We start from the raw sequence: 26038 nt of genomic DNA on the forward strand, positions 1-26038 counted from the left end.
TCAAACTAAAATCTTCTACGAAAAAAAAGAGGGATTTTGTTTAAAAAAGAAACCCAATAATTCCCTTCCTGCAGCCATTCAACAATCAGGTTTGGCATATGCTACCTGATTATGTCTATCTGGAAGGTAATAATGACAATAACAGATTCCAGACCTGTCACTTAACACAATAGTAGCTGCTTTTCCACTTTGCCTGTTAGGGCCTTCCTTTTCCAACCCGAAGAATATGCACACGCAATTCAAATTGGCGCACAAATTCAAAAATACAAATGTCTCCAACCTCAATTTCATTACTATGGACAAAGTCCAACCATCCACGGCATAAAGTATGACTTGTATGCACTCTTGTTGTTGGAACAGAATTCACAGCCAACAAGCTCCTTTCAGATTCCGACGCACAATCTCAGTCTTGCACTTAGGGAGATGTTCCATTGCAAAACTGATATGGAATATTCTGGGTCACAAAAAATTAAAAAGTAGTACCTAAGCAGGTTTCATGGTTTCTAAATAAGATATCCTGAAAGATGTAACTAGTTGATCCAAGACAGCAGGTAATGGCTAGAAGAATTTCCACGTGGAAGCACAAAGTTAATTATTAAGAAGGCTGTCTAGATCCTGTAGTAGGAGGAAGTTGTTGCCAACTAGTGCCAGAGATGTAAATGCATGATGATCAATAAGTTAAGAAACTTGTTTCGCAGCTCCAAAAGCCAAAGGATCAATATTAAGAAAAGTTTCTAGAGTGCAGAGTGATTTAACACTCTACACGTTTGCCGAATTTTACATTCATACAATAGCACGATGCACAATGAAAATTACCTGATGCACACGTAGGCTTGTGAAAACAATGTCCTAGACAAAAATCTGGGGCGAAAAACTGAGAAGGAAACAGCTTACCAATGTATATGAGCCACTGACATTGAATCTTCTCATAATTCTTACAAAAAAGGGGAAGCATGAATCAAAAGATTGAGCCACTTTTTTCTCTTCAAATTCTCCTAACATATGTATACAGCCTCTGCCATGCAGATCCAAGTCATCTTCTTTTTCAGTTGTTTTCAAGATGGTTCCATCTGTTTCAAGAGACGGGAGTCTCTATCAGGAGGAAGATCATGTGATATAAATCATCAGTGAAGTTCCAACAAGAATCGGATTGACTGTTCTCACACGTATGCACAATTACACAGTCACGAAATTTCTTGCATTGCATTTCTATGAGAGGCAAATTCAACAAGAAAAAGAGGTATCTACGCTAAGATAAGATATTGAATACTAAATAAGACTCCACTTGCATTGATACCATAGTTTTTACCTAGTGCTTGTAAAAAACAAGTTTTTGTTGCTGACTTGCTGTCGTGGCTATTGCTTTCTAGAATAATGAATTTGAAGAAAAGCAACAAATTTCTTATAACAGAGAACATTGCCAATTCAATACAAAAACCATATTTGATACACAAATCCCGAAGAATGAAAGAGATTCATTTCCTTGCCATGGTTTTCATCACAGGAAGTTAATCCTTGACAAGTTTTAGTTGCAAGTATCAACTCATGCCCATAATGGTCTTTATCTGACACATCCTCGTCGGATTCTGAAGAGCTCCCTCTACTTCTCTTTAAAACCCCTTCACAGTCTTGATCCAATGTAACACCTCTATCCTCCCCATCTCTCTTTTACCCCACAATTCCATCAAACTCACTCCCACCTTGATTGCATTTACAATGAAAAACAACTTCTTCCTTGCAAGTGCTTTGATCAAAAACTTTTACATCGAAAACCAAGTCACATCATACTTAAAAACCAAGAAATCACCACATTCTAAGCTATGATCTCTGATGAAATCAGCCCACCCTTCATCAAGGAACAAGTCAATATGTTTTTAAGCTAATTCAACAACGCAACTATACCCACTTGGTCCTTTTAACAAAACTGACTCAGAAATTCTTCCCTCCAAGTTTCTGTTAAACCCCACTGGAATTTTCTGTTAAACATCAGCAACATTCCAAGTAAATATAATTAGCTAAGCTAAAAAGGAATTCATAACAATATTTTCACTAAACCATAACTTTTGCATTGAGGATAAAGGCGGTTGGCACTTGAAGTAGAGGAGAAAACGTTGAGAAAGTGTGGTCGTCTCGATTTCAACAGCGCTGCTGCAGCGTTTGATTTGCTTTCTTGACCCCTTTTAAAGCTCTTTTACTCATTAAATCAATAAAATTTCGTGGAATTATAAGGGTAAAAACAAGAAAAGAAAATAAAAAATTTTGCCGGGAATCAGGAGGAGCAAATTGATGAAGAGAGAACAAAACAGTTTTTTTTTTTTCGACACCGTTTAGTTCTTTGAGAAAAACTTCGGACCCTTTTTCGAAATTCCTGTTTTGTCCCTTTAGTTTGGGTTGTGATCTTAGCCGATTTGGAGGCGGTGTGTCACACGTATCTCTTTGATTCGTTAATCTTGCAGTGTAATTCAATAATAATATGAGCTCGTGGAAAATGCTGACAGCAATACTGAACCCGGGTTTAACTGAAACCTGTCATGTCAGCAGAGAGCGAAGCCTTCCGTAATTAAAATATTAGGCAAATTTTTTTTACTAACATCATTATTAACAGTTACCGTAGATCCATCCGTTTTCAAGGCCTAATTTTATATTCGTAAATTATTTGTTTAATTAACATATTTTAAAATTAAATTTGATCGAATTCTGATGATTCCATGAATTGAGAAATGCTTTTTTCAACATATCCATGGGCTTATATTAAGAAATGCTTATTGCATAAGTAATAAGGTTAAGCAATCGATGCAAACATAAAAAAAAATTTACGTTTCGCTAATCTATTTATTTAATTAATAAATTTTAAAATTAAATTTAATCGAGTTCGAATGATTCCATGAATTGAGTTTACTTCCATTAAGCTTATTTAACAGAAAATAATAAATAAGTTATGTTGCAAGTTCAATAGAAACATAGATTATGCAAACTGTCCAGGTCCAACCCAAAAAAGGCTTCTTCTTTTTTTTTTTATCTCAATGTTACATATATCATATAGGGACGTGAGCTTTGGGGAAAAGGATTCATCAAATTTCAGACCTATACATCATTGAACTCAGCATAACAGAGACAAACTGGCAGAGTAAAAACAAGGATTGGGATTGGGTTACTAAATCTTGCTGAAAGATGCCATTGAAGACTTTGACATGTCATAAATCTGAAGGGGGGATTTACCCATGTGATAGTATGGACAAGTCAAAACTCAAAATCCACCTGCCTAACTCACACATGATCAGACAAAAATAGGCTCAGACAAGAAATCCTTTACCAACCACTCACCTAAGTATCCAACTTACCTATTTGCACAAAAAAAAAAAAAGATTTATCAGGACAATCTAAAAGAATAAGATTAAAAATGAATTTCATGTAGCACAACTCCAGCTGGTGCCACCATTTCTGCTTCAAAAAGGTTCTTTTATTGGTGCTTGAAAACTTGGATGATGAAAAGAAAATAGAAATTTTCCTGATAACAGATTGTTTTGGAGATGATTATCGATCTGATATATAATAAGAGAGGAAAGAACAATGGAGAAAACAAAGGATACGCGCAAGATTTGAACTTCACTGCATTTGTCAAAAGCGGAAGCTCTCTTCTGTGTGTTCATAACCTTTTCAATTCTATTTTGCATTACAAAATACTTAAATCTGAAGCTGACATGCCAATTTAAACCAAACTCTACATGATGCTAGAATACGATTAATACACCAAAAAGATATTTTCAACAAGAATGAAGAAAAAAATCCATCTTCTCACAAGTAATTGATCCAAGGGAAGGGCAAAAGAAACAAAACATCCAGTACCATACCTTTGCATCCTTTCCGGTTGGCTTGAATATCTCCGATCAATTTGAGTCACAAGAAGCCTTCTTGGGGGAAGTTGCAAGGAGTGTCAGAAGGGTCCATCTTTTTAGGTTTTACAATTTTTCCTTTAATGAAAGCAAAATCTCCGTACAAGCGTCCCGTATCTATGTTTCTGGACCTTCAGATACCGTGGATAAATCATTCCCTTCAACAAATGATGGATTAAGAAACTTGGCCACAAAAGCCCATGTCTTGTAAACATCTTCAAAGTTGGTCAGGAAACCAAGTGATGCTGTAATAACTTTTACTCGAAAAAATAAGTTTTTACCATCTTGGCAACCATTAGCCATTGGCTGGTACAAGGCTGAATTTTCAAGCTCGAGTTCCCTGCACTGCTGCTTCACATTGTCCACAACTCGTACATGACTGAGTATACCAATGCCAAGAGAAATATCACTCTTCTCAGCTAGCTGCTGAACAACTTCAGGGTCAATTAGTCTTCTTCCCTTGCTGTCTCGCACATTAAAGGCTACAGCTGCACCTCTTTCATATTTGATCTTTGGGCCGTATATTTGCACAAGATGCAATCCCCTGCTTTCATCTGAACTAGGTAGCCGAAGTTGAAGCAATGAGGTAACAAGCCAATTGATCAGGTAACGCAGTCTAAGGGTAGTTTTGTTTAGACCCAATATATTAACATGATCAAGATGCTGGCAAATTATCTCAGGCTCCTTTCTTCTGCACTCTTGTTCATCATCATACTCTTCATCAGTACCAGATTCCTCATTAATCAAGGTAGTCAATGATATTTCTCCAGGCTCCAAGCGGCTCGGATTTTCATTGCAATTGTCTTCCACAGTAAAAGATACTTTGCGGCCCATGCTTGCCACTCGATCTTCCTCTTCCAAACCAAAAAATCTACCATTGGCAAACCTACTCCCTTCCCTACTTCCTAACAGCCTAAACTCACCCTCAGTCTCTCTCCTTATAGCACTCTCTTTCTTTTCTTGGTTGATTTCAGGGGCCAAGGTATTTTCAAGCACACCATTCTTCAGTTTGAATCCATTTACATTAGAACTCAACATAGAATTAGCCAGCTCTGACTCATCCCTGATACCAGATTCTTCTTGAATCTCCCCAAAGTTGTGGGAATCTTTACCATCATCTCCTGAAGCAGGGTCCGTTTCAGCAGGCTGTTCTTCAGGGATCTCCTTAAATTGGTCTGACTCATGTGACACTGACAATACAGCTGCATCAAAAGACAACACAGGATCTTCGTGCAATCTCATGTTTATTTTCGTGTCACCATAAATTGGACTCATAGTTATTTTTGAATTCAGTTTTGGCGACAGCCGCTTATTGTTTCTCTTCCCAGAAAAACATGATGGCGGTAAGTTTGAGTCTGTTTTCTGTCTGGTCAGTTGGCCAGAATTATCAGACCCAAATGGACTCTGACCCAAATCAATCCAGTATGAATTGTCTGATGATTCATCCTCACTGAAAATTGGACTCTTCATGAGATCACCAACTGAAAGGTTCTCAGCTTCCTCAAAAATGGTGCTTGCTCCATCCCTATCTGAAATATTATCATGATCCATCTCAGTCTCAAAAACGTCCCTGACCTGATTAGAAGAGAAAACACCAGAAAAGGCAGGCATCTGTGATCCACCATTTCTCTCGGGCAACGATTCTTCATTGTCTTTAACAGTTTCATCTTCAAGTCCAGCTAAAACATCAAGCCCATCTATAGAGTCACCTAGGTACTGTGGATAAATAGGGAGGATCTTCACCATTCCAGAGCCGGTATGCCCACACTGATTTTGCAAGCTTGCCATCACAGATTTCTTGATCAGAAGGCATCCAAAACCAGTTGGATCATATCCAAATAACCTATAAAATGACGTGATAATAAACTCTGGCCTAAATAAGGACAAGCCAAGAGAATCCATATCCTTGGGACCTAATGACCCAGCATCAAGCAATACATGCCAATTGTTTTGTTGAGCAAGGGCCATCCACTGGTAAGAATACTTTGCCCCAGTCACTCTAGACTGAACAGGAAACACAAAAAGACCATTTGCATGGCTTTTCTTCCTCCTTTTCTTGTCTGAAATTTGTTTTCGCAGCTCCGTAGAGCAAAGTTTCAATGAGGGCCATTTAAACCAAGCATTGTAAACCTTAGCACCTTTCTCTTTAGCACATTGAGCCATCCAAATCACAGACTGGCTCTCATGATCAAACATAGTCAACAGTTTTTTATTTCTTTGAAAAGGGTAAGCTTCAGCAAGCAATTTAAATGCTGACCCTCTACTAACAGTAAAAACAAGGCCATACTCATTTGCAGGGATGTTTAAATGATCCAAAATCCTAGTCTTTATGTCATGTTCCACAGTGCCACTCTCAGCGCCTCCATAAAGAGCATGATTACTCAAATTGGCAGTAATTTCAGACAAAGTAAATGTTGATGTATCCCAATACTCTTGAGTTTGATTATAAGAGAACAGCCCAAACCCGCAGTAATCGAGACATACCTTAGCAGAAGATTCAGATAAATGCCCATACTCCTCCACTCTCAGATGGTCAATCTTCTCCGTTGCTTGAAACTTGGGGTACACCGTGAGGAACTTAGAAAAGGCATCTTGGAGGTTTGGAATGGAGTCTTCAGAGCAAAAAGTCCGGTCTGCAACATGGGAGGTGGCATTCAAGAATTCATTTTGGGCACGGAGCCTGGCCAGTGACCTTGATCGTCCCATGTTTCCTTCTTGGTTCAAAGACGCAGAATCAATATCTTGGGATTTAGCGAGAGAACCATCTTCAGATGCTTCTTCAAGAGCTTCTCTGAGTTTGTTTTCTTGCAATTGGCGGAGCATAGAAGGCTTTCTCTTCACGTCCTCTTTCAAACCAGAACCATTTCTCCTTTTGGTTTTCCTGTCCGCTACTAAAGCTGCACAGAAGGATATTGGTTTCCATAGTGAAAAATGCATCAATGGCTGCCCCTCTTCCCTCACTGTATCAAATCTAGCTAATTTGCAGAAACCAAACCCAGCCCAAGCTCAACCAAGAACCAAACTTTTTTCTCGTTTAATTCAAAGAAGCCGTAAATAAAAGCAAAACAAGTTTAAAACTAGGGCGGAAAGCAAAAGGGGTTTATGTTTTGTTTCAGAATCAAGCTTTAGCTTTTTGAAAACAATCGTAATCTAGGTACAGAGCCCTTTACTTTATTGCCCAAAACATTCAGAAACAAAGATTGTTGAACTAAGACTCAGAGCTTTTGTAAGATCAAAGAATAAATGGCCATAAAAAAGAGAATGAATAAAAAAGAAAACAAAGTTTATACCAGGTTAGAATAAAAGAAAGCTTGGGCTTTGATCAAAGAAGAATTAGCTTTAGCATATTATCCTTCAAGGGCCCATAATTTGAGGGTTCAAATTCAAATTCCACAACACCCCGAGTCTCAACCCCACCAAAGTTGTGAAACCCAGATTCAAAGGCATCTCTTTAAGAAGAGGAAGAAGAACAAAACTACCCCAATTTGAAATTCCCCAAGAAGGAACAAGAAATGATAAGTAATGAAGAAGGAAATACAAGAGCGCACAAGAGAGAAGCACAATGAAGAGAAACAGAGAAGACTCTCAACAACTGCTGGCCTACTGTCAGTGCTCCCTCACCAACCACCCCTTCTGTTTGTGTGTTTTGTTTTCTCTTTGAAGATGCAGTAGCGGTGGCCAAAGAGCAAAATAAAAGCCAATCCTTTTCAGACCAATCAATACCTCATTTACTACTGGCAGTTAACACAAACATCTCTGCATTGAATGCCGCTGCCTTTCTCCTTTGCGCACCATTATTACACCTCACTTTTTGACTGTACCATTTTGCCCCTCTCCATCGGCCAGCTCTGTCTCTTTCTTCACTAGGACAAACTCCTTCACATACAGAGTGTACTTTCTATTCAACATACCGAGTTTTTATCAACCCAAGCAATTTTTATTCCAACTCTTGGTTTTAAATCTTTTGTACAATATGAAAAATCTCTGTAGTGGTGGACAACCAATCCATAACAGAAAAGATGCCATAGGTGCATCCAAGCTTCCAGGAAGTGTTTGTTTAATTTTTACTGTTCCTTTTTGTGCCAATAAATTTGTTTAGATTATTGTAGAACCATATGTCTGAATGTGAAATGTAATGTACCCCATCTATGCAATGATGCAAATTATGCAAATCCAATACATAATTTTTAAAGGAGCAATGATTTAGATTGAATCTTAAACCCTAACATGCTTCAAACTTTACCTCACTAATAATGTTTATAGGCCTTGTTAACTTCAATCGATCAAAATTTGTAGCTAAGAATTTCCTAAGAAAGCATAATTCTAATAATACTAACAATAATGGTTTGTTCATCTGACAATCAATCAAACATCAATGGCCTCCTCAAGCAAAGCTACCTACTAAATTCCTGTTGATTATCATCGCTCGATTTTTCCTTTGTTTCTCATCCACCCAAGGGGAAAATTAAATTGCAGTCAGGGTAGGAATGACTTTTTGGGCTATCACCTAGGATTCCAACGAGTTTTTGAGGAATATTAGAAAACAGACGAGTGTCGATTGGACTTTTCATTGTCACATTAAAATTTTGACTTGACATTTTCAAAAAAAAAAAAATGAATTTTGTTTTTCTTTTATATTAAATTTAGGTATCAAAATTTTGAAATTCACCGTTAAAGTTTTCAAGTTGTATGTCAAAAGGAATTGCTTTTACTTTTCCTCTTTGTCAAGGATTATTTTTTTAATGACCTCGAATTTTCAACGACCCTTATATTTCAACTTTCAAGATTGTCTGAAAACTAGTAATTAGGTATCTAACTGTATGTGAATGTCCATGTCTCCAACAAAACATTTAACATGGGAGTTTGCTTGGCTGTGAAGTTTTGTTCCCAATATTTTTTTTCTTCTTCTCAAAATCAGATTTTTTTGTTTATAATACCTTTTTTCTTGTGTTTTCTCTTCTTTTTTTTTAAGTCTATATCATGTAAACCTTCAATGTTTTTATCTTGTATTTAGGATAAAAACATTGAATAATCTTTTTATTAAATTAACATTTACAATTTTTTTCAATATCTCTTCTGACATTCAAAATGAATAAATTAATATCTTTTAGATTTCTTATAGTCCTGTCCTTTGACAAGTGGGGTTGAAAAGAAAAATAATTTGTAGAGAAAATTAAACTAATTATTTGGAAACTTAGATTTGTCTGACAATGTAAGCTTTTACAAATTATTTGGATAAACTTCTGAAGAGTGGTATTAGAATAGAAGGAAAAGGAGCAATACGGACAAGAAACACAAAGGACCAAAGAAACAAGCCAACTTAGCCAACAGAAGAAGAAAAAACAACAGAAACTGCCCAACCAGAAAACTTCTGAAGCTAAAAAGAAGAAAGCAACAGAATTATTGAGCTAATAGTCCCAATCTCCAAGTTTAATCCACACATTAGTATATAACTGATTAAAAATGAAATAGCTGGTTGATAATAGTATAGTATTTGACATGCACATGCCCCATTTTTTATTTTTTTCTTTCAACAACAACGTGACTCGTCATGTAACTGAGATTTTTGGAGTAAGTATGTAGTAACATTCCAAACTTCAAACTTGTGTTTTTGTTTGACAGCACGAACCTCGATGCTGTATGTCTTTGCTCTTAAATGCTGTTCCTCACTTCACTTGGCACGTTTGTGGTCCTTGATGTCCCTGTAGAACAACAGGGTTTTAGAGCACAAAAACAACACTTTTCTCTATGGTAGGTAGACATTTATGACTAAAATTTGCAAGCAATTGAACAAGGAGGGAGGCTTTTTTGAAGTGATGGATTTTGCTTTGGGTGCTTTTTCTGTTCTTTCTTTAAATTTTTGTTGAATCACTTTTCTTCTGATGTCAATTTCATTTAAATTTTTTATCTTTGCCATAAAGTTCACCAATATCCAAGCCACTCTAGCTTAAAATTTTTCTCTTTAATTCTCGAGATGAGACAGCCATGCAAATGTTGGTGGGTGATGTCTTTTCTGCATCCTTCTTTATGGCAATAATATCGCTATTGTTTGCTGATCAGAGTGAAGCTTTTGGTTTTGGCCATTTCCCTTGCAAATCATGGTCTTACCATCTCCAATGGCCTTTCAAGAAAATGCCAGAAAAAGCCAGAGTTCATGGCACAATAATCTAAACCCCAAAGATGACATATTCGTTCACCATCCAATCTATAGCCTGAATACTGCTGGGACAAGCATATAATATATTGATAAATGTCGTCAAATAAGAAGGACAGCATCATGATATTCAAATAAACAATAAACAATGGAAGAAAGACTGGGAAAAAGGTCATAATTAATGTGTTGAACAAATCAATTATACAGACAAATTTCTCTCTTATCTTCTAGAGTTTATTATAAAAATCATCTGATTCTTCTTTGATCCATGCAATAAAAATTTGGACATGTTGAGTTGGATAGTGGTCAATTATTTAAGAAACTCCAAATCTTAGTGTTCCTAAAGAACATTGACACCTAGAAGGCAAAACAAATTTCCTTCTGGGATCCAGACAAGACAACTTGGAATGGAAACAGATAAGAAAAGAAAAAAAAAAATGTTAGTGCTCAGAAATTTCAAAGTACCAAATGCCCAAAGCAAAATGAAATTTCCGAAGTACCGAAAGTACGTAAAATAAACCGTACACATGGTTTCCAAAAAGGAAAATTCCTTTGGTGACGCTTCAATTTGCAATAAACATGGTCGTTTGCTTATATACTATTGAGATTGAGGTGGTTTTGTTTCATTAATCAAAAAGTCAGGACAGTCCCAAGAAGATTTTGTTTTAATGGATATAATTGCGCTAACATTAAAATTTACAACTTTAATTTCCATACAGTAATCAAAAAGTCAGGACAGTTTGGGTTTGGCTTGGGTGTGGCTCCAAGAAAGAAACACCAAAGCAACCCCAACCAAGTGACTAAATGCCTTAGCCATAGGCTCGGGGCCTGTCTGTGCTGGTACCAGGCCCAATTGATTTCAATTGCCTAGAATTATATTCTACTAATATAGGAAAATGCTTACTTGCAGGGAAACAGAAAGAGAGTGCCACACTGCCAGACAGACAGATTCTGGTATTTGATCTCTCTAACATGTTTTTTAATAATCTTCTTGAATCAAATTTTGGCAAAACTCACCGCTCACAACACCATAATTTCCAAATCACCTCTAATTTTTATTTGTGATGCATGGTTTAGCATAAAATACTAGGCTTGAACTCACTGGTTCTATGATACAGGATTACTGGATAAGCTGAGAACATTCATTGAGATAGAGGGTTGATATTGGTGTGTCAATTCAGGTTTCCTCATCTAAATATTTTCTTAGCAGCATCTTTGGAAAGCAAAATTATTGCTTTGTTAGGCTGATCCATGCCTAAAACTGAATTGTTTGCAAATTTTTTTCACTAAAACAGCTGTCTTTTTTGTCTGATATATGGACTACACAATTAGTGACAAGTTCCAAACAAAACTCAGAAGATCAATCATGTGAATATAGGCATTTAATTATGTAAGATTCCAACGAATGAGATGCCAAAATTTTCCCAAACATCCTTTATCGCCATATATGCTGCTGGATATATATAACTTAATGCCTCAGTCAACAATCAAAACAAAACCGGCCTAACTAAAATGAAAATAAAAGTTTTCAATGTCTCAGCCTCACTTACCATTGGAGGAAGATGACAGCAAACTTTTCTCCTTTTAGTTTAGCAAACTTTCTTTATTCCTTCCCTTTCATCTTTATTTGCTGCTAGTGTAGTATTTTGACATAGTAATGGGTTTCCAGGGTTTTGTCCATTGCTAGAAGTTTACTATATTAGTTCTTTCACTCTGCGGCACTTTATCTCCTATTGCAAAAATATCTCCAGAATACTTTTTGTCCATAATCGATTATTTTAGATTTGATGATATAAAATGACATGAAAAAATATAACTATAATAAAATTTAAAATTTTAATCAAAATCGTGTATAAATTTAACAAAAACAAAAAAATATATTTTATATTTGGTTGATTAGTATTAATTATTATACAATAATTTTATATTTTATATACATTTGACAACGAATAAACATGAAATGATACCTAATTAAATTATCAAATCATTAACCATCTTCCTTATATAGAAATAAAAATATTGTATATAATATAAGATTTTATAAGTCCCTTAAAGCTTGTAAAATGGTCTACCCTATAAAGTGAAAATGATCACCAAGGCACGTTTCATTCAGTGCTCACAAACTGTGTCCTCTGTCAACTCCGTCGCTGTTGTTGGCCTAACTTTGTCGTTCTTCTCGATTTTCCTTTAAAGATTTGTGCTATCGGATCGTAAGATGGGATCTACCAGCCTTCCAACTGTCCCAGGTACATATACGCTCAGTTTTTCTTCTTCCTGTTGAATTTTCTTTTCCAGGGGTTTCTTTTGTGTGCTCAAATCTTTATTCTTATCTGAGATATTATCAGATTGAAATGAAATGGAATGAGATTTCAGATTTCTTACTATGGGGTTGGTGCAGAGGTACCAGGGCTACCTATTATAGGAAATTTGCTGCAGCTGAAAGAGAAAAAACCTCACAAGACATTCACAAGATGGGCAGAGATATATGGACCAGTCTATTCTATCAGAACCGGAGCTACTACTGTTATTGTTATCAATTCTCCAGAGACGCCCAAAGAGGTTGGCACTTTAGCTTCCTTCATGTGTGTGTATGTGTGTTGGCCTCTCTCAACTTTCCCCCGTGGCTCGCACAGGGCATCATTACCGTCACATCACTCCCAACATTAGCAAATCATAATGCATGAAGGGTAGTTCTGTATTTGCAGATATGGTCCAAATTTACCGGGGAAAAATTCTATATACACTTCATTTATTATTATATACATCTCACTTTTATATATATCCCAAATTAAAAATTAAAATTTCTATTTTTACTAAACACGCACCATCTCTCACTTTCTATTTTTCATTCTTATCATTTCTTTTTCTCTATTCACTTCATAAAATCCAGCTTTTTGGATATTCATTTTTTAGAGATCTCAAAACTTTTCAGATATTCATTTTAAATTTTTTTTTTTTATATTTATATTTGAGAAACTCAATTTCACTTTTAATAAAAAACTTTAATCATACACTTATAAACTAATTTACTTGATTATATGTACGAATAAAATTGAAATCGATATTCTTAATATGGATGAGATAAATTTGTTCTTTCTCATAAGCCTCTAGAAAATCGAAAACACCTTAATCATTTTTATTCCATGCATGCTTGAGAACTTGGTCTCTTCCATTTGTTCATATAATCAAGTAAAAATGGATACATCAATGATTCATGTGTGTGCATTTATGCTAATTCGAGATTGAACACCTTATAGAATATTATTGCTGACAAAATCATCAGCAGATTGATAAATCTGATAGTATCTAACCTTTTGGCTACTAGGTTTTATTGTCAAATTTATTAACCTAGTGATAATATTTTTTAGTGGTCAAAAAATTAAAAATTTTAATTTTTTTCATTATTAAGAGTTTATAATTAAATATATATTTTAAAAATTTTATGTATTTTCAAAAATTTATTTTTGAGAGTACAAAATTACTCTCAAAAATTCATTTTTGAGAAAGTAATATAATTCTCGAAAATGAACTTTTCAAGAGAGGTGTTTTATTCATGGTAATCAATTATTGATAATTATATATATATATATATTGAAAATAGATTTATGAGAATATAATATAACTTTTGAAAATTTATTTTCGAAAAATAAGATGTGATTTTTGAATGTATAAATTATCAAGAGTATTTTTATCATTTAATAAAAATAAAAATAAATATTTGATATACGAGTATTTAAAAAAAAAAAAAAATTGGAGATGAGTAAAGAAACTTTGGTAGTATAAGGGTTTTCAAGGCCATGGTTTATTACCATGTTTAAAGTCCATAATTGTATGGACCTACTATACTCAAGAAGTGGGTGTGGCCCTTTAAGATACTGTTCTGACATTCAGATTTTATTCTGTCCTTCGGTTGTCGAGATAAATTTTTATTCGTTTTAAATTCGATTTGATTCAAAAATATTTTTATATTTTTATATTTAAATTTGATTCGATCTAAAATAATAAAATATTATTTTTTAAAAAATATAAAATATTATTTTTTAAATATAAATATATAAATATATATAAATTTAAATTTTAAAAATAATTTTTTATATAATATCGGATCAAGTCGAATTTGTCTAAAATTTAAATTTAATCCGAACCTGATTTTTTTCTAAAAAATAATACATCAATCCTATCCTATCTAAAATTTGATTTAAAAAAAAGAAATGGATTCTATAAAATCGCGTCAAGCTGAAACCTGTCAATTACAGGCCGGGCTGCCAACCCTAGTTCCCCTCCTCTTTGTTTCTGGTTTTTCACACTCAAGTACTCAAAGAGATGGTTCAATAGTTCATGGAGTAGAGATGTCCTAGAATTTTTTGAGTCATGCTTGGGCTAAGATTTAAAGACCCAATACCTGCCCAATTCGGCTCGACAAATTATCGAAATATTAGTTTATATATACTTTTATTATGCAGCAACAAGAAAGGTATACCATTTCCTACATATTTAATCAATTTTTTATATATATAATCAGATTTGTGGGCGGGTTTGAGTTTGAAACGCCAAGCCGGCACTGCATGACCTCCTCTTTTGTTTAAATAAAGAAGGGCATGGGCAAAAAATATATGACCTGAAAGCCCAATTAAACCTGGCCAGGCCGATGTACGCCTTTGATAAACAAAGAACTAGGACAAAAACCTTGGTTACTTCATCTAAATCTTATTGCCTCTGAAAATTGCGTGTGTTAAGTTATTTCTACCACTTCGTAAGCAATTGATCCACTGGATTTTATATCTTATGCTGTTAGAGAAGCGGTCCAAGTTAATAATATAATCTTGGTTGTCATTATTGGTTGCTGTCCAGGCCATGGTGACCAGGTTTTCATCCATTTCGACAAGGAACCAATCGAACGCACTGACGATTCTCACTAATGACAAGTGTATGGTTGCAACAAGTGACTACAGCGAGTTTCACAAGATGGCGAAACGATGTTTGCTAACAAATACTTTGGGTGCAAGTGCTCAGGTTTGCCACCAGGGTCCATAACTATATTTATCTATGGAAGTATGATCCTCTATTTTTGTGTTTGCATGTGAGCCATTTTCATTTCAAAATTTTGACAAATTGCAAGTCCGTTTTATGTTGTTGATACTATCTGTGTTATTCTTAGAGACGACATCGACACCACAGGGAAACTATGATCGAAAATAGATCAAGCCACTTTCATGCTTTGGTGAAGGATGATCCCCTCCAAACAGTCAACTTCAGGAAAATATTCGAGTCTTGAACTTTTTGGATTGGCAATGAAGCGAGTGTCTTTTATCCGTTCTGCTAATGGAAGATATTAAGAGTAAGGAATTAAAACATGAAGAATTTGTTTGTGACATGTTGAGATAAACACCTTGTTATTTGCAGGCTTGGGGATGGACGGGCAATCAATTTATGTGCAGGAGCTTGGTACTACTTTGTCAAGAAATGAGATAAAATTTTAGTCATTGACATGATGGAGGGTGCAATTGACGTAGATTGGAGAGATTTCTTCCCGTACTTTAAATGGATTCCTAACAAAAGTTTTGAAATGAATATCCAGCAAAAACATTTCAGGAGGATGGCTTTGATGAACGCCTTGATCAAGGAACAGATGAAACGAATTGAATCAGGGGAGGTAGTCTTTTCTTGAGAGCTGAGCCATTGTCTTTGCCAAATTTTCTGTCTTTTTTTTTTCTTCTTGAAATCAATTAGCTTCTGATGCAACTAATATAGCTTGGATGGATCAAAAACAGGAAGTGAATTGTTATCTTGATTACTTGTTCTCCGAAGCAAAGACACTTACAAAGGAGCAATTAGCAATGTTGCTCTGGGAGGCAATCATTGAAACGGTAGATACTACTTTGGTCACAACAGAGTGGGTCATGTATCAGCTTGCAAAAGATCCAAGCCGGGAGGTTGTTTTAATTACTAAATTCTTTATTCTAATTAGTAATTTCATTCAATTTTGTTTTTGATCAGATTACGAATTTCTTGTTCCAAATTTAACAGGATCGTCTCCGTCATGAATTGGAAAAGGTTTGTGGTTCTAACAAGGTTAAGGAGGAAAATTTTTCGCAACTCCGATACTTAGATGCTGTTTTCCATGAGACCCTTAGGAAGCACAGTCCAGCTCCTCTAGTTCCTTTGAGATATGTACATGAAGATACCCAAATAGGTGGGTATCATATACCAGCAGGAAGTGAGGTTGGTTTCTCTTTTTTACCTGAAATTCCTTGTTTTCTTTGTCCCTCAAAGGAAAGATATCAAAGTGACACTATTTTTTGAGCAGATTGCTCTTAACATCTATGGGTGTAAAATGGACAAGAATCATTGGGAAAACCCTGAAGAGTGGAATCCAGAGAGGTTTCTTGATGAGAAATTCGACCCTTTGGATTTGCGCAAGACAATGGCCTTTGGAGCGGGAAAGAGGGCATGCGCAGGTTCTCTTCAGGCGATGTTGATAGCTTGTGCAGCAATAGGTAGGTTGGTACAGGAATTTGAGTGGAGACTGAAAGATGGAGAAGAGGAGAAAGTTGATACAGTTGGGCTGACCTCTCAGAAGCTGCATCCACTGCTTGCAATCCTAAAACCAAGAAATTAAGAGGGAATAATACCCTCAGCTTTCTTAATTTCCATCCTTTAGGATTGATACATTAAGCATCTTTATTGCACAATCTTTGAACTTCTTTGGACAGAACATATTACAACTTAATTACTACAGTAAATCAGTTAGGACTTGAGCTATAATTATTAATGACTAGCAAGTCTCCACTATGCGAAAGAAAAGAAGTTTACTTTGATGCATCATCAATGTATTATAAAAGTAGCTAATTAACTATGTCTTGCTAAACTGATGCTCGCCTTCAGACTACAGTTAGGGCCAAGTAATTACTTCTCATTATCTGAGATGGAGACTACATTCCATAAGTGGTTTATACTTGCATTTGGATATGAATTATAACATCAAATTGTTAAGTATCATATTCCCAGAAAGCAGGCCATGCTTGTAAGCTTAAAAACCCTTATTGGTACAGTATTTGGCTTTCAGTTACTTTGACAATTTCAATTCGGTTGGTTTGGTTAGACTTGGAGTGCCTCAAAGAGATGTTCCCACAATTAACCTGGAATAAAAGTGGTAAAAATGCAATGCAAACTGAAAATGAGGGGAAGCCCTGTGGTGTACTTAGGTCCTGGTGAGGGTCATACAGGAAGTCTGGGCAGTCAGAAACAGGTCTGAACTCTGAAAGCTGCACCAAAGGAAGTTCACATTGTACTCACCCAGAAACTGATAGAGTCAAGAGGAGAGAGAATCTTGCGACTGAGTCCCTAGACACACCATTCCCTCTTCGGCTGACTACTGCTAGACACGCTGGAGCCGCACGCGTGCTTGGCTATTAACAGTAACCGCCATTCTCTATCCGTCACGTGTCTCATTCAGCGGTCAACAATCAAAGGAAGGACACAGCCCTTCTTGACCCCTGTCTGCACTGTTCACGGTAGGCAAACCCAGTTCTTGACTCTTCCTGCGCCACCTGAATGAGAGTCAGGCAGGTTAAGACCAGATCATGTCAAGTCCCTAAAACAAGACAGTCCATGCCCATTTGCCCAAACCCGTCTCAACCACTTATCTATTGTCCAGCAAGAGTTTGGATAACGATACAGAAACACAAAATATTACTACTACCATATGATTAAAAAATGATTACGTAAATATACAAATACAAGAGGGTTTGGAACATGTTCAACCAAACAAATATTGATATTAATATAGACAAAATCAAAGGAGCAGAGATCACGGAAACCGAGAAATCCGGCTAACAAGTTAAGTGCGGAGAGAGTGACTAGGAGAGGTTTGTAGGCGCACCCAGCAAGCAATGCCAATTATTGCTTCCCACGCTGTCCGACACCAATTATATTGTCGGTCGGTCATCTTCTAGTATTTTACTGTACATCTGCTTCTCTCGAACATTGTACATGACATGCTTTCTCTCTCTTTTTACCCATAAGCCGACTGTCCTTGATAGATGCTCAAGTTAATCTCTCTTTCTCTTTGATTAATTGGCGGTTACTAGTTGCAGTTTATTATTAAAAGAATATCGGAAAGGTTATCCTGAATCCTGATTCATCCGCATCGTCAAACTAAACACTCAAGTTAAGGATCTTAAACGTGAGCACTGAACAGTAGCATGCTATATGATAAGTCTAAGAAGTCCTGCTAAATGACAGCTTTTCCTCGTTATGATCCGCCGCCTGGCCCCAAAAGCAAGACAGGAAACATTTTGTGTTAATATAACTCCATTATGCATTGCAGCACTTTATAATTATATAATTCCATTTTCTAAATTTTTAATAAACAATTGTTACGTATAATTAACAGCAAACGTAAATGACAGATGAACATATATAATAGTTAAATTTCATGATATACCGTTATTCAAACAAAATTTTTTACGGTTAAGTTCAAAATATAGTTAATGAATCTAATTAGAATAATAATAAAAATGTTTAACTTCTGAAGCTATAATGGATTAGTTACTTTAGCCGAGCCTAGCTTTGAGCGGCTATAAACATCGTACACTTCTTTATAAGTTGTTTTTGTTTTGTAGAACAGTAGCTGTGAAAAAGCCATTATTTATTCAAGCTTCTCTATTCCTCTTGTTTGCTTATCCCTCTCTCCACCCCTATCCAACATTAACAAAATCCTCGGATATTGTCTCTTTTAGAACTACCAAAACATCTCCCTCCCTTTCACTCTCAAAATCTTCTCTTTCCCTCTTTTGTCTCTATCTCTGTGAAAAAATTTAAGCTTTAACCACCAGTTTTGCACGCACCTTGAACCAACAAAAATGCTTGCAGATTCTGGCGACAGGCGTCCGGTTCGAGTCCCAGGAACCATGGGGTCGCACCCACCACCCAAACTGACCGAGCCACTGCCATGCCCCAGGTGTGACTCAACCAGCACCAAGTTCTGCTACTACAACAACTACAACCTCGCTCAGCCTCGTTACTTCTGCAAGTCGTGCCGCCGTTACTGGACTCAAGGTGGAACTCTCCGTAACGTTCCTGTTGGTGGTGGGACCCGCAAGGCTTCCAAGCGCTCTCGATGTTCTTCTGGATCTTCTCCCTCTGTTGCAACTTCTTCTTCCTCGAGCGTGACGCATGAAGCTGAGTCTGTGCCTATGGCTGTTAACCCTGTGTCTGTTATGCCTGGAGCTGGAGTTAAACCTGAAATGGGTTTGGCTGACGTGAATTTGAATGAAACTGCGGATCTTCCTGTGAATGGAGGCTTCACTTCATTCTTGAACTCTCAGGGAGAAGGGTACTTGACACTGGGTGGATACGGGTTTGGGGCTGGTTCAGGGTTTGATGGGGCTTGGGGATATCCTGGAAATGGCTATCTTGGTGGTTTTAGTGGAGGGGTTGGTGCTGGACCTGGTGCTGCCATAGGTGGAACTACTGGGTGTAATACATGGCAAGCAACAAACGATGTTGAAGGTGGCGGAGGGTTAGTTGATGGGGATTGCTTTGGTTGGCCAGGTCTTGCAATTTCTGCACCAGGGAAAGGTTTGAAGTAAAAGGATTTTGCCATTTCGAGAAAAGGGTTTCGTCTTTTAGGCTTTTACTTGGCTGACAGAATGAAAAGGAACAAGGATGAAAATTTTGTTAATTTCACGAGTAAATTATAAAACAAAAAATATTATGAATTTTAATCATTAAATTAACAAATTTTTCATCCTTAATCCTTTCCATATTCTCTATCAAACAGAGCCTTAATGTTTATTTTTTTGCCTTTTGGATAGCGTTTGGAGACTTTGCTGGTTACTGCTAAGGTGTTGTGGGATTTATTTTAAAGTTCTAGTTGTCTTTTCTTTTGGGTCAGTGTTTTTCTTTTGGTGGGTATAGAGATAATAGATTGTAGTAGAATAGAAACTGTCACCTCTTGGGTAGTGAGTTTCTATGTTCTTAGGGTTTCGTTTTTTGATGACTCTGTATATCTCTGGTGTCTTGAATATTTTGCACTGGGAAGGAAATGAATTTGAAAGTTTTTTTTTTTTCTTTTGCATGAAGTTCTACATTATAGAAGCAAATTTTCTTTTGTTTGAATGCATAAAATCCGAATAATAGCATTTTCGTTTTGTTTGTTTTCCTTTCTTTGGAAAGGGTGATTTCCATTGAATACTCTGCAGCAGAACACTCGTGACGCGTATCGTATTTGAGTTTCGATTTTCGAAGAATGTCTGCAGGTTTCAGTTACCGACTACTCAACCACTAGTTAATCATTCCAAGAGTATATTTGGTTACGAATCTAGCAAAAAACTTTCGAAGCCTTATGGCTCCATTAGAGCTTGCTCAAGTAAATTGGCGTTGCCAATTAAACCACCTTCAATAAAAGCAATTGAATTTTGAGTATTTGTACCTAGAGGGTATAAAATTTGAGCTGCAGATTATCAATTTCACCCAAGGAAAAGAGGCAGCAGGTGGACCTGGAATGCCATGGAATTTAGAATGATACCTCGAGAAAACATATTCACCTCTGGTCTCGTTTGAAAAATTGATTGTTGCCTCTGAGTGACATTCCGCCAACCAAGGGGCCATTTGAGAAGCATCTTGTTCATATTTGCTCTTAATGGAAAAAGCTATTGCTTCAAGGTCTCTTCATGGGTTATTGCACGTGTTTAAGTTGAGCCATCGCCTTCTCCCCTTTGACAGCTTTGATCAGTAGGAAAATTTCCTCTCAACAAACTCTTCCTTTTTGGAAGGTTTCAAACCTGAAAACGTTACCACAATCCCATGCCTAGTCGCCCCACAGCATTATCGAGTTCTAATTCCACTCATCTCATACGTGCCCTAATCATAATGTCATATGATGATGCTTCATGCCGTAAGCTGTAAGCGTGTAAATTGAATCAAATTTTAAGATTTAATAAACCAATATGATCTGCATGTGAAAAGAAATGGGATGTCCTCTGACTAGCACAGTTGTTTTACTGCTATTAGACTCGAAATAACACCAAGAGAAAGGAGTCATGGACCGTGCTTCCAGTTTTTTTTTTTTCTTTTACTTTATGAGGAAGAGAAGACAGATCATTAGGTCGGTGGTAAATAATGTGAAAGAGACATTACAAATTAGTAGTTATCTTCCTACCTTCTTAACCTATACAATGATGATAACGATGCAGGTGGGGAGGTCAATTTTGCCTAAAATCATTTCCCTGTATGCCTTTGCTTAGGGACATTGGCAGGTTGGATATTGGGGCAGCAGCCAGATTGAAGTTCGTTTAATATGTGCACACAGTGCATTCTCGAAATAGGAAAGAAGAAACTTTCTCAGTTGGATTAATCATTTCCATCATCTATGTGGGGATTGTTGATTGCCCCACCATGCATAAGATACATTCATCCCCTTTTCAGTACTGCAGATATAGAATGTTCCAGGTTCCTCATTGGTGAGGACAATGCCATCTCTTTTTAAACCAAATGGCTTCCTTTATTGGTGATTTCTTCTTTCTTTCTTTATGTTAGGTATGCTTCACTGCAGAAAGGACAGTGAAAAGGAAACCTCAGTTACTATTTCTGCATGCGCATTCGAACATGTTGCCCCTTAATTGACGGGTTCATTAACCTTATCAATTACATGACATTTTCCCTACATGATGATATAATGTGTTTTGATTACAGTCAGTTTGCTTCATAATGATGATGTCAAGATGATAATTACAGTCATTTCATTACCATCAATTTGCTTGACAAGAATGTATGAGCAGCGGTGGAGAGGGATTTGGGGAGAAGAAATTCCACATTAGATGCTAATAATAGCCCTCAATTATGAATTCATGGGGCACCGCTCTGGCGCTCTCCTTTCATTGTCACTTGCACCCTTTGAAAAACTAATTGCTTCATTGAGAAGAGCCAGTGACATTTGAGGTGGACTGGAAATGGAAAGCCATCATTGATGGCGTGGTACTGGCGAAAGCTATGACGAAAGTGAGGTTGTGACTTGGAGGTCTAAGCAGGCCACGGTTCTAAATTAACAAGACTGACGAAATAGGTGTGGATTAATTTTTGCTACTTGCTATGCTATCATGGACCTCAAGCCCTTTTCAATGAAATATGATTTCAAAGGTCTTTGTTAGCTTAGACACTTCCATTAATGATCTCAACATCAAATACTAGATCCAACAAGTTGAGGAGTTAATGTATTGAAGATTTTACTGGCTTTTATGTGTTGATGAAACAGAATACAGCTGATCAACAAGCCAAAGGCGTATTTCAAGATGTGTAACCTATCACCGAACCTGAACTATGCATCAGGAAATATATAACTATTGTTTCTTGCTTACACTGAAACATGGACAGAATATGAATATGATCTGTAAATTCTACAGAATTCGAAAGCATGTTTTATTGTTTTAGGTGTTTCATCTTCTTGGTTGGGCTTGAAGAATTTCAACTTAAGCCCATTGTTCACCAAACTCCAAACACCACCAATGGAGATGGCCATGCTGAAGGCAATCCCCAGCCCACCGAGGATCCAATTGAAATACAAGTTGAAGCTGTATTTGGTAGGCCTTTTTATTAGAACCCACATTAAACAAGGATAAGCAAATGAAACTGGAAGAGTGAGTCCTCCTAACAGTCCAGTAAGACTTGAAAGGAATGGGAGTGCCACCCCTATGAAGAAGGAGACAAACCCATAGAAAACACGAAAACCAGATCGAACCCAGATTGAGCATGGGCTGTTGGTACGGCCAGTATATCCAGCTTCAAAGCTGTCAAAAACTGGCATCGAATATATTTGGAAACTGCTCAGACAGTTGAATACCACAAGAAGAAAAGTCAGGGCAAGAAGTCATCTTGGAATGTCGTGACTGTGAATTGTATAAAGTGCATTGAGAATCCCTCCCGAAGGCGTCTGAATCAAGAGAAATAAATGCAATAAGCAACAGATTGACATTATAGTAGAATGGCAATTCAACACCTAGCTACTATATAAAACTATAAAACCATGATATAAGTTTAATACCTTATAGTTTATCATCCTCCTATCATTCATTGAAATAGAAGACAACGTTCCTTCAATATCAAAAAGTTCGATTACTTACAAGGTTTCCATAAGCCCAAAAGCCTCCAATGGCAATAGGGAAAAGGCACATGGCAATGAAGAATTAAGCAACCTTGGCTCCTCTCCGCATGGGGACATGAGCTGGGTGTTTAAATGTTGATGGCATTGTTGCCTGAAACAAGCCGCAGAAAATTACTTCGCTTAGAAAAACCAGAATGACCATTGGCTTACAAGAAATGACATCGAAACTTGTTTAACAGTGCATACCTGAATCTCTAAAACTAAATTATGGCCTCTGAATGCAAAGGCTACGATTCCAAGTGCATTCATGACAAAGAAGAAAGCAGCAGCAGAGGATGGCAGTGAGACAGGTTCATAAGAGATTGTTGGTGGCCTTTGTTGGCTAACAGAGAGCACCCACACCACAGTGGAGTAAGTGATGGCTGTCACGGCTCCTACTAGAGAGAGCCCTGCAATTGAATTAAGATTGGGCTGAGATAGGACAATGCACATTGAAGTGAACACCAGATACCACTCGACTGTCGTCAGAGGATTTGAAGAACAGAGAGGACCGCAAACAATCTGGAAAAATAATTTCATGGTCTCCCCTCCTACGAGAATCAAAGCTGTTGCAGTTCCTGCTGATAAATAAACTGTTGGGAAAAGAGCAAGCCAAACTCCCGATCTTTCTCCTGCCAAACTTCAAAAAAAAAAAAAAAAAGAAGCTATAAACCAATTCAATTTTACATGGTGTATAAATATAAAGTTTTGATTTACTTGAAATTCTCTCCTAAAATTAGTTAACCAAATTCCAGTTGTATGCTGTGGACTTGACAATTCAAGAATAATAAGTTGAAAGGTCATCCCAGTTATTTAATTTTCTTTGATCTCGAAGGTTACAATGGCAGAAAATAAGGAATTTATGTGAAACTGAGAGTCAAGAGCAGTTCCAAAGCAATATAACAGCATAACTTTAGCATTCGACATGAAAGTTCAGCATGAAACACAAGCTGCAATAGGATTTTACTGCTTGTGACTAGACTGCTATTAATCAAGCAGAAAAGGATTGCTTATTTTTTAAGGAAGAGTTTAGGCATCTGTTCTCACCAAAAGCTGCTTGTGCGAGCTCCACATATCTGTTGTACCTCTTTCCTGGGACAGCTTCATGTAACTGAACCAGAATCCATAAGGTGTAAAGTTGCCAACAGTAGGCTATAGTTAAGGACAATATACCCCAATTCCTACACAATCAACCGCAGAAAGCAAATCAAGCTAACAGCCTTTAAGAAAGTTGTCGCTTATCATTTCAATATTTTTGTTTTACCCTCGTAGTTGCTTTTGCCATTATTGCATCTACAGAGTATTGGACGAGGAGCTCTTCCCCCCAAATGAATCCAATGAACATTATTTTCAGACCAAGCCAGATGTAATGGAAGATCTTATATGACAAATTCATGAACAGTGACCCATTTTAGAATTTCTTCTAAATTCTACCAAAGTTTGGTTAATTTTGTAGGTTCAAGTCAATGCTCTTGGGAGGATCGAGAGTAAAAAGACCTTATTAAGCTGAACTATGGATCATTTCTTTCCTTCATACTTAAATTTATTCTTCCATAATTTCAAAACATTAAAGGCGGCATAGTTTATTTTTGCAACATGCTTATCAGCTGATATGATCTGTCCAAAATCATGACATGGATATCACATGATGAACCAGGAAAAAGCAAAACAAGAATAGTAATAATCAATGCTAAAGGGTCCCTCCAACTTAATACCATAAAAAGAATCAGAAAAAACAAGTGGACCCTACAGATCGTATTCTCTAGATATAATTCAACTTGTGAAAAATCGAAAGATGAGAAAGAAGGAAATGACTTGCCTCAAGGGCATTTGTTCATTCTTCTTTTCATTCAAACGTATGATAAATTATAGTAAAGAGGATAGTAAAGGATAATTGGGTAGGACCACACCCACATCAACTTTGGTCAAATTCCAGTGACTGCATGTAAAGGCAGAAACAGAGTGACACTGTGACAGTCTCCTTAAAGGGACCAAAGAAATTAATGTGATGCTGTGAAAAAGAGTATGTAGATTCTTTTGCTAGGTGATAAAAGCTGTGATAGCGGAAATTAACTTGCTAAAAAATGAAACAGTGTGTGAACAAAATCCAACTCCAAACTAACATATGGAAAGAAAATCATTAAACATGCAAGCTAGTATATATGAAAGAAAGGCTAGAAATGTTCATACCAGCCAAGACAAGCAAAAGCAACAGGCAAGACCAAAGCCTGGAACCCAACCCCAGCATTGAGGTTATGAAACGCAGTGTTATGAGCGTTCCTATTGCGTGATTGGGTGATGGGAAGCCAAGCATCTTGAGGGTTAAGCTTAGTGAGATGACCTACTTCTTCCAAGTAACCTTTCATATTGATCAAAACCCTCTTCATTGGAGTCCCTATTGGACTCAAGAAACTGGGAGATATAAATGACGTCGGAGTCCATGCTGTCGATGACTTCGCCTCCTTGGACTCCGGTCTTGGCGACCTCTGCCCTGATGGCGTCTGTATCTCCGGCGTTGACACATGCGGCGTTGCTGGAATCGATATCAACTCTGTCTCGGGCCTCTCCTCCATGACTTGAAAATGTAAGTTAAAAATCTTCTTTCTCTTTCACGAATGACCAAGTACGAGAAGAAATAATGGAGACTTCTTAGTCGCTTTTATATTAATTTGTTCCAACTGGCTTTAGCTTTCACTCACTTTCACAGTCGACGAACGTCAAAATAGCAAAAAAGAAAGAAATATAGCATCAAACTTTGCACATCTTTAATCACCACCGTTGATCAACAGAAACGAAAATAATTTAACGTTAATCCAAGTGCTAAATGATATGCGATGCTGATGGGTATGA

At 36.8% G+C, this 26038-nt stretch overlaps 1 protein-coding gene and 4 pseudogenes across 3 annotated transcripts; 2 read left to right on the forward strand and 3 right to left on the reverse strand.

Annotated features, from left to right (window-relative positions):
• Positions 1-4: 4 nt before the first annotated feature.
• On the reverse strand, positions 5-2370 carry LOC149513019 (B3 domain-containing protein Os03g0619600-like; annotated as a pseudogene).
• A 1217-nt stretch (positions 2371-3587) lies between these two features.
• Positions 3588-8049, reverse strand: LOC111315402 (uncharacterized). Its single transcript, XM_022917085.2, has one exon. The coding sequence runs from the start codon at positions 6828-6830 to the stop codon at positions 4011-4013; it is 2820 nt and encodes a 939-aa protein (XP_022772820.1). The 5' UTR covers positions 6831-8049; the 3' UTR covers positions 3588-4010.
• Positions 8050-12133: 4084 nt separating this feature from the next.
• LOC111314825 (ent-kaurene oxidase, chloroplastic-like) lies at positions 12134-18371 on the forward strand (annotated as a pseudogene). Its single transcript, XR_016330793.1, has 8 exons — positions 12134-12293; positions 12446-12606; positions 14899-15060; positions 15206-15347; positions 15451-15700; positions 15819-15980; positions 16075-16269; positions 16355-18371. The product of XR_016330793.1 is annotated as an ent-kaurene oxidase, chloroplastic-like (transcript).
• A 227-nt stretch (positions 18372-18598) lies between these two features.
• Positions 18599-20128, forward strand: LOC111314826 (dof zinc finger protein DOF3.4 pseudogene; annotated as a pseudogene).
• Positions 20129-22286: 2158 nt separating this feature from the next.
• On the reverse strand, positions 22287-25789 carry LOC111314827 (lysine histidine transporter-like 8; annotated as a pseudogene). Its single transcript, XR_016330846.1, has 5 exons — positions 25379-25789; positions 24236-24369; positions 23396-23820; positions 23169-23300; positions 22287-22978 (listed from the first exon to the last, which is right to left on the reverse strand). The product of XR_016330846.1 is annotated as a lysine histidine transporter-like 8 (transcript).
• Between the last annotated feature and the right edge of the window lie 249 nt (positions 25790-26038).

Source organism: Durio zibethinus, chromosome 20, assembly GCF_047325235.1.
Source record: "Durio zibethinus cultivar Kanyao isolate XHJ-2024 chromosome 20, ASM4732523v1, whole genome shotgun sequence".
Taxonomy (NCBI): domain Eukaryota; kingdom Viridiplantae; phylum Streptophyta; class Magnoliopsida; order Malvales; family Malvaceae; genus Durio; species Durio zibethinus.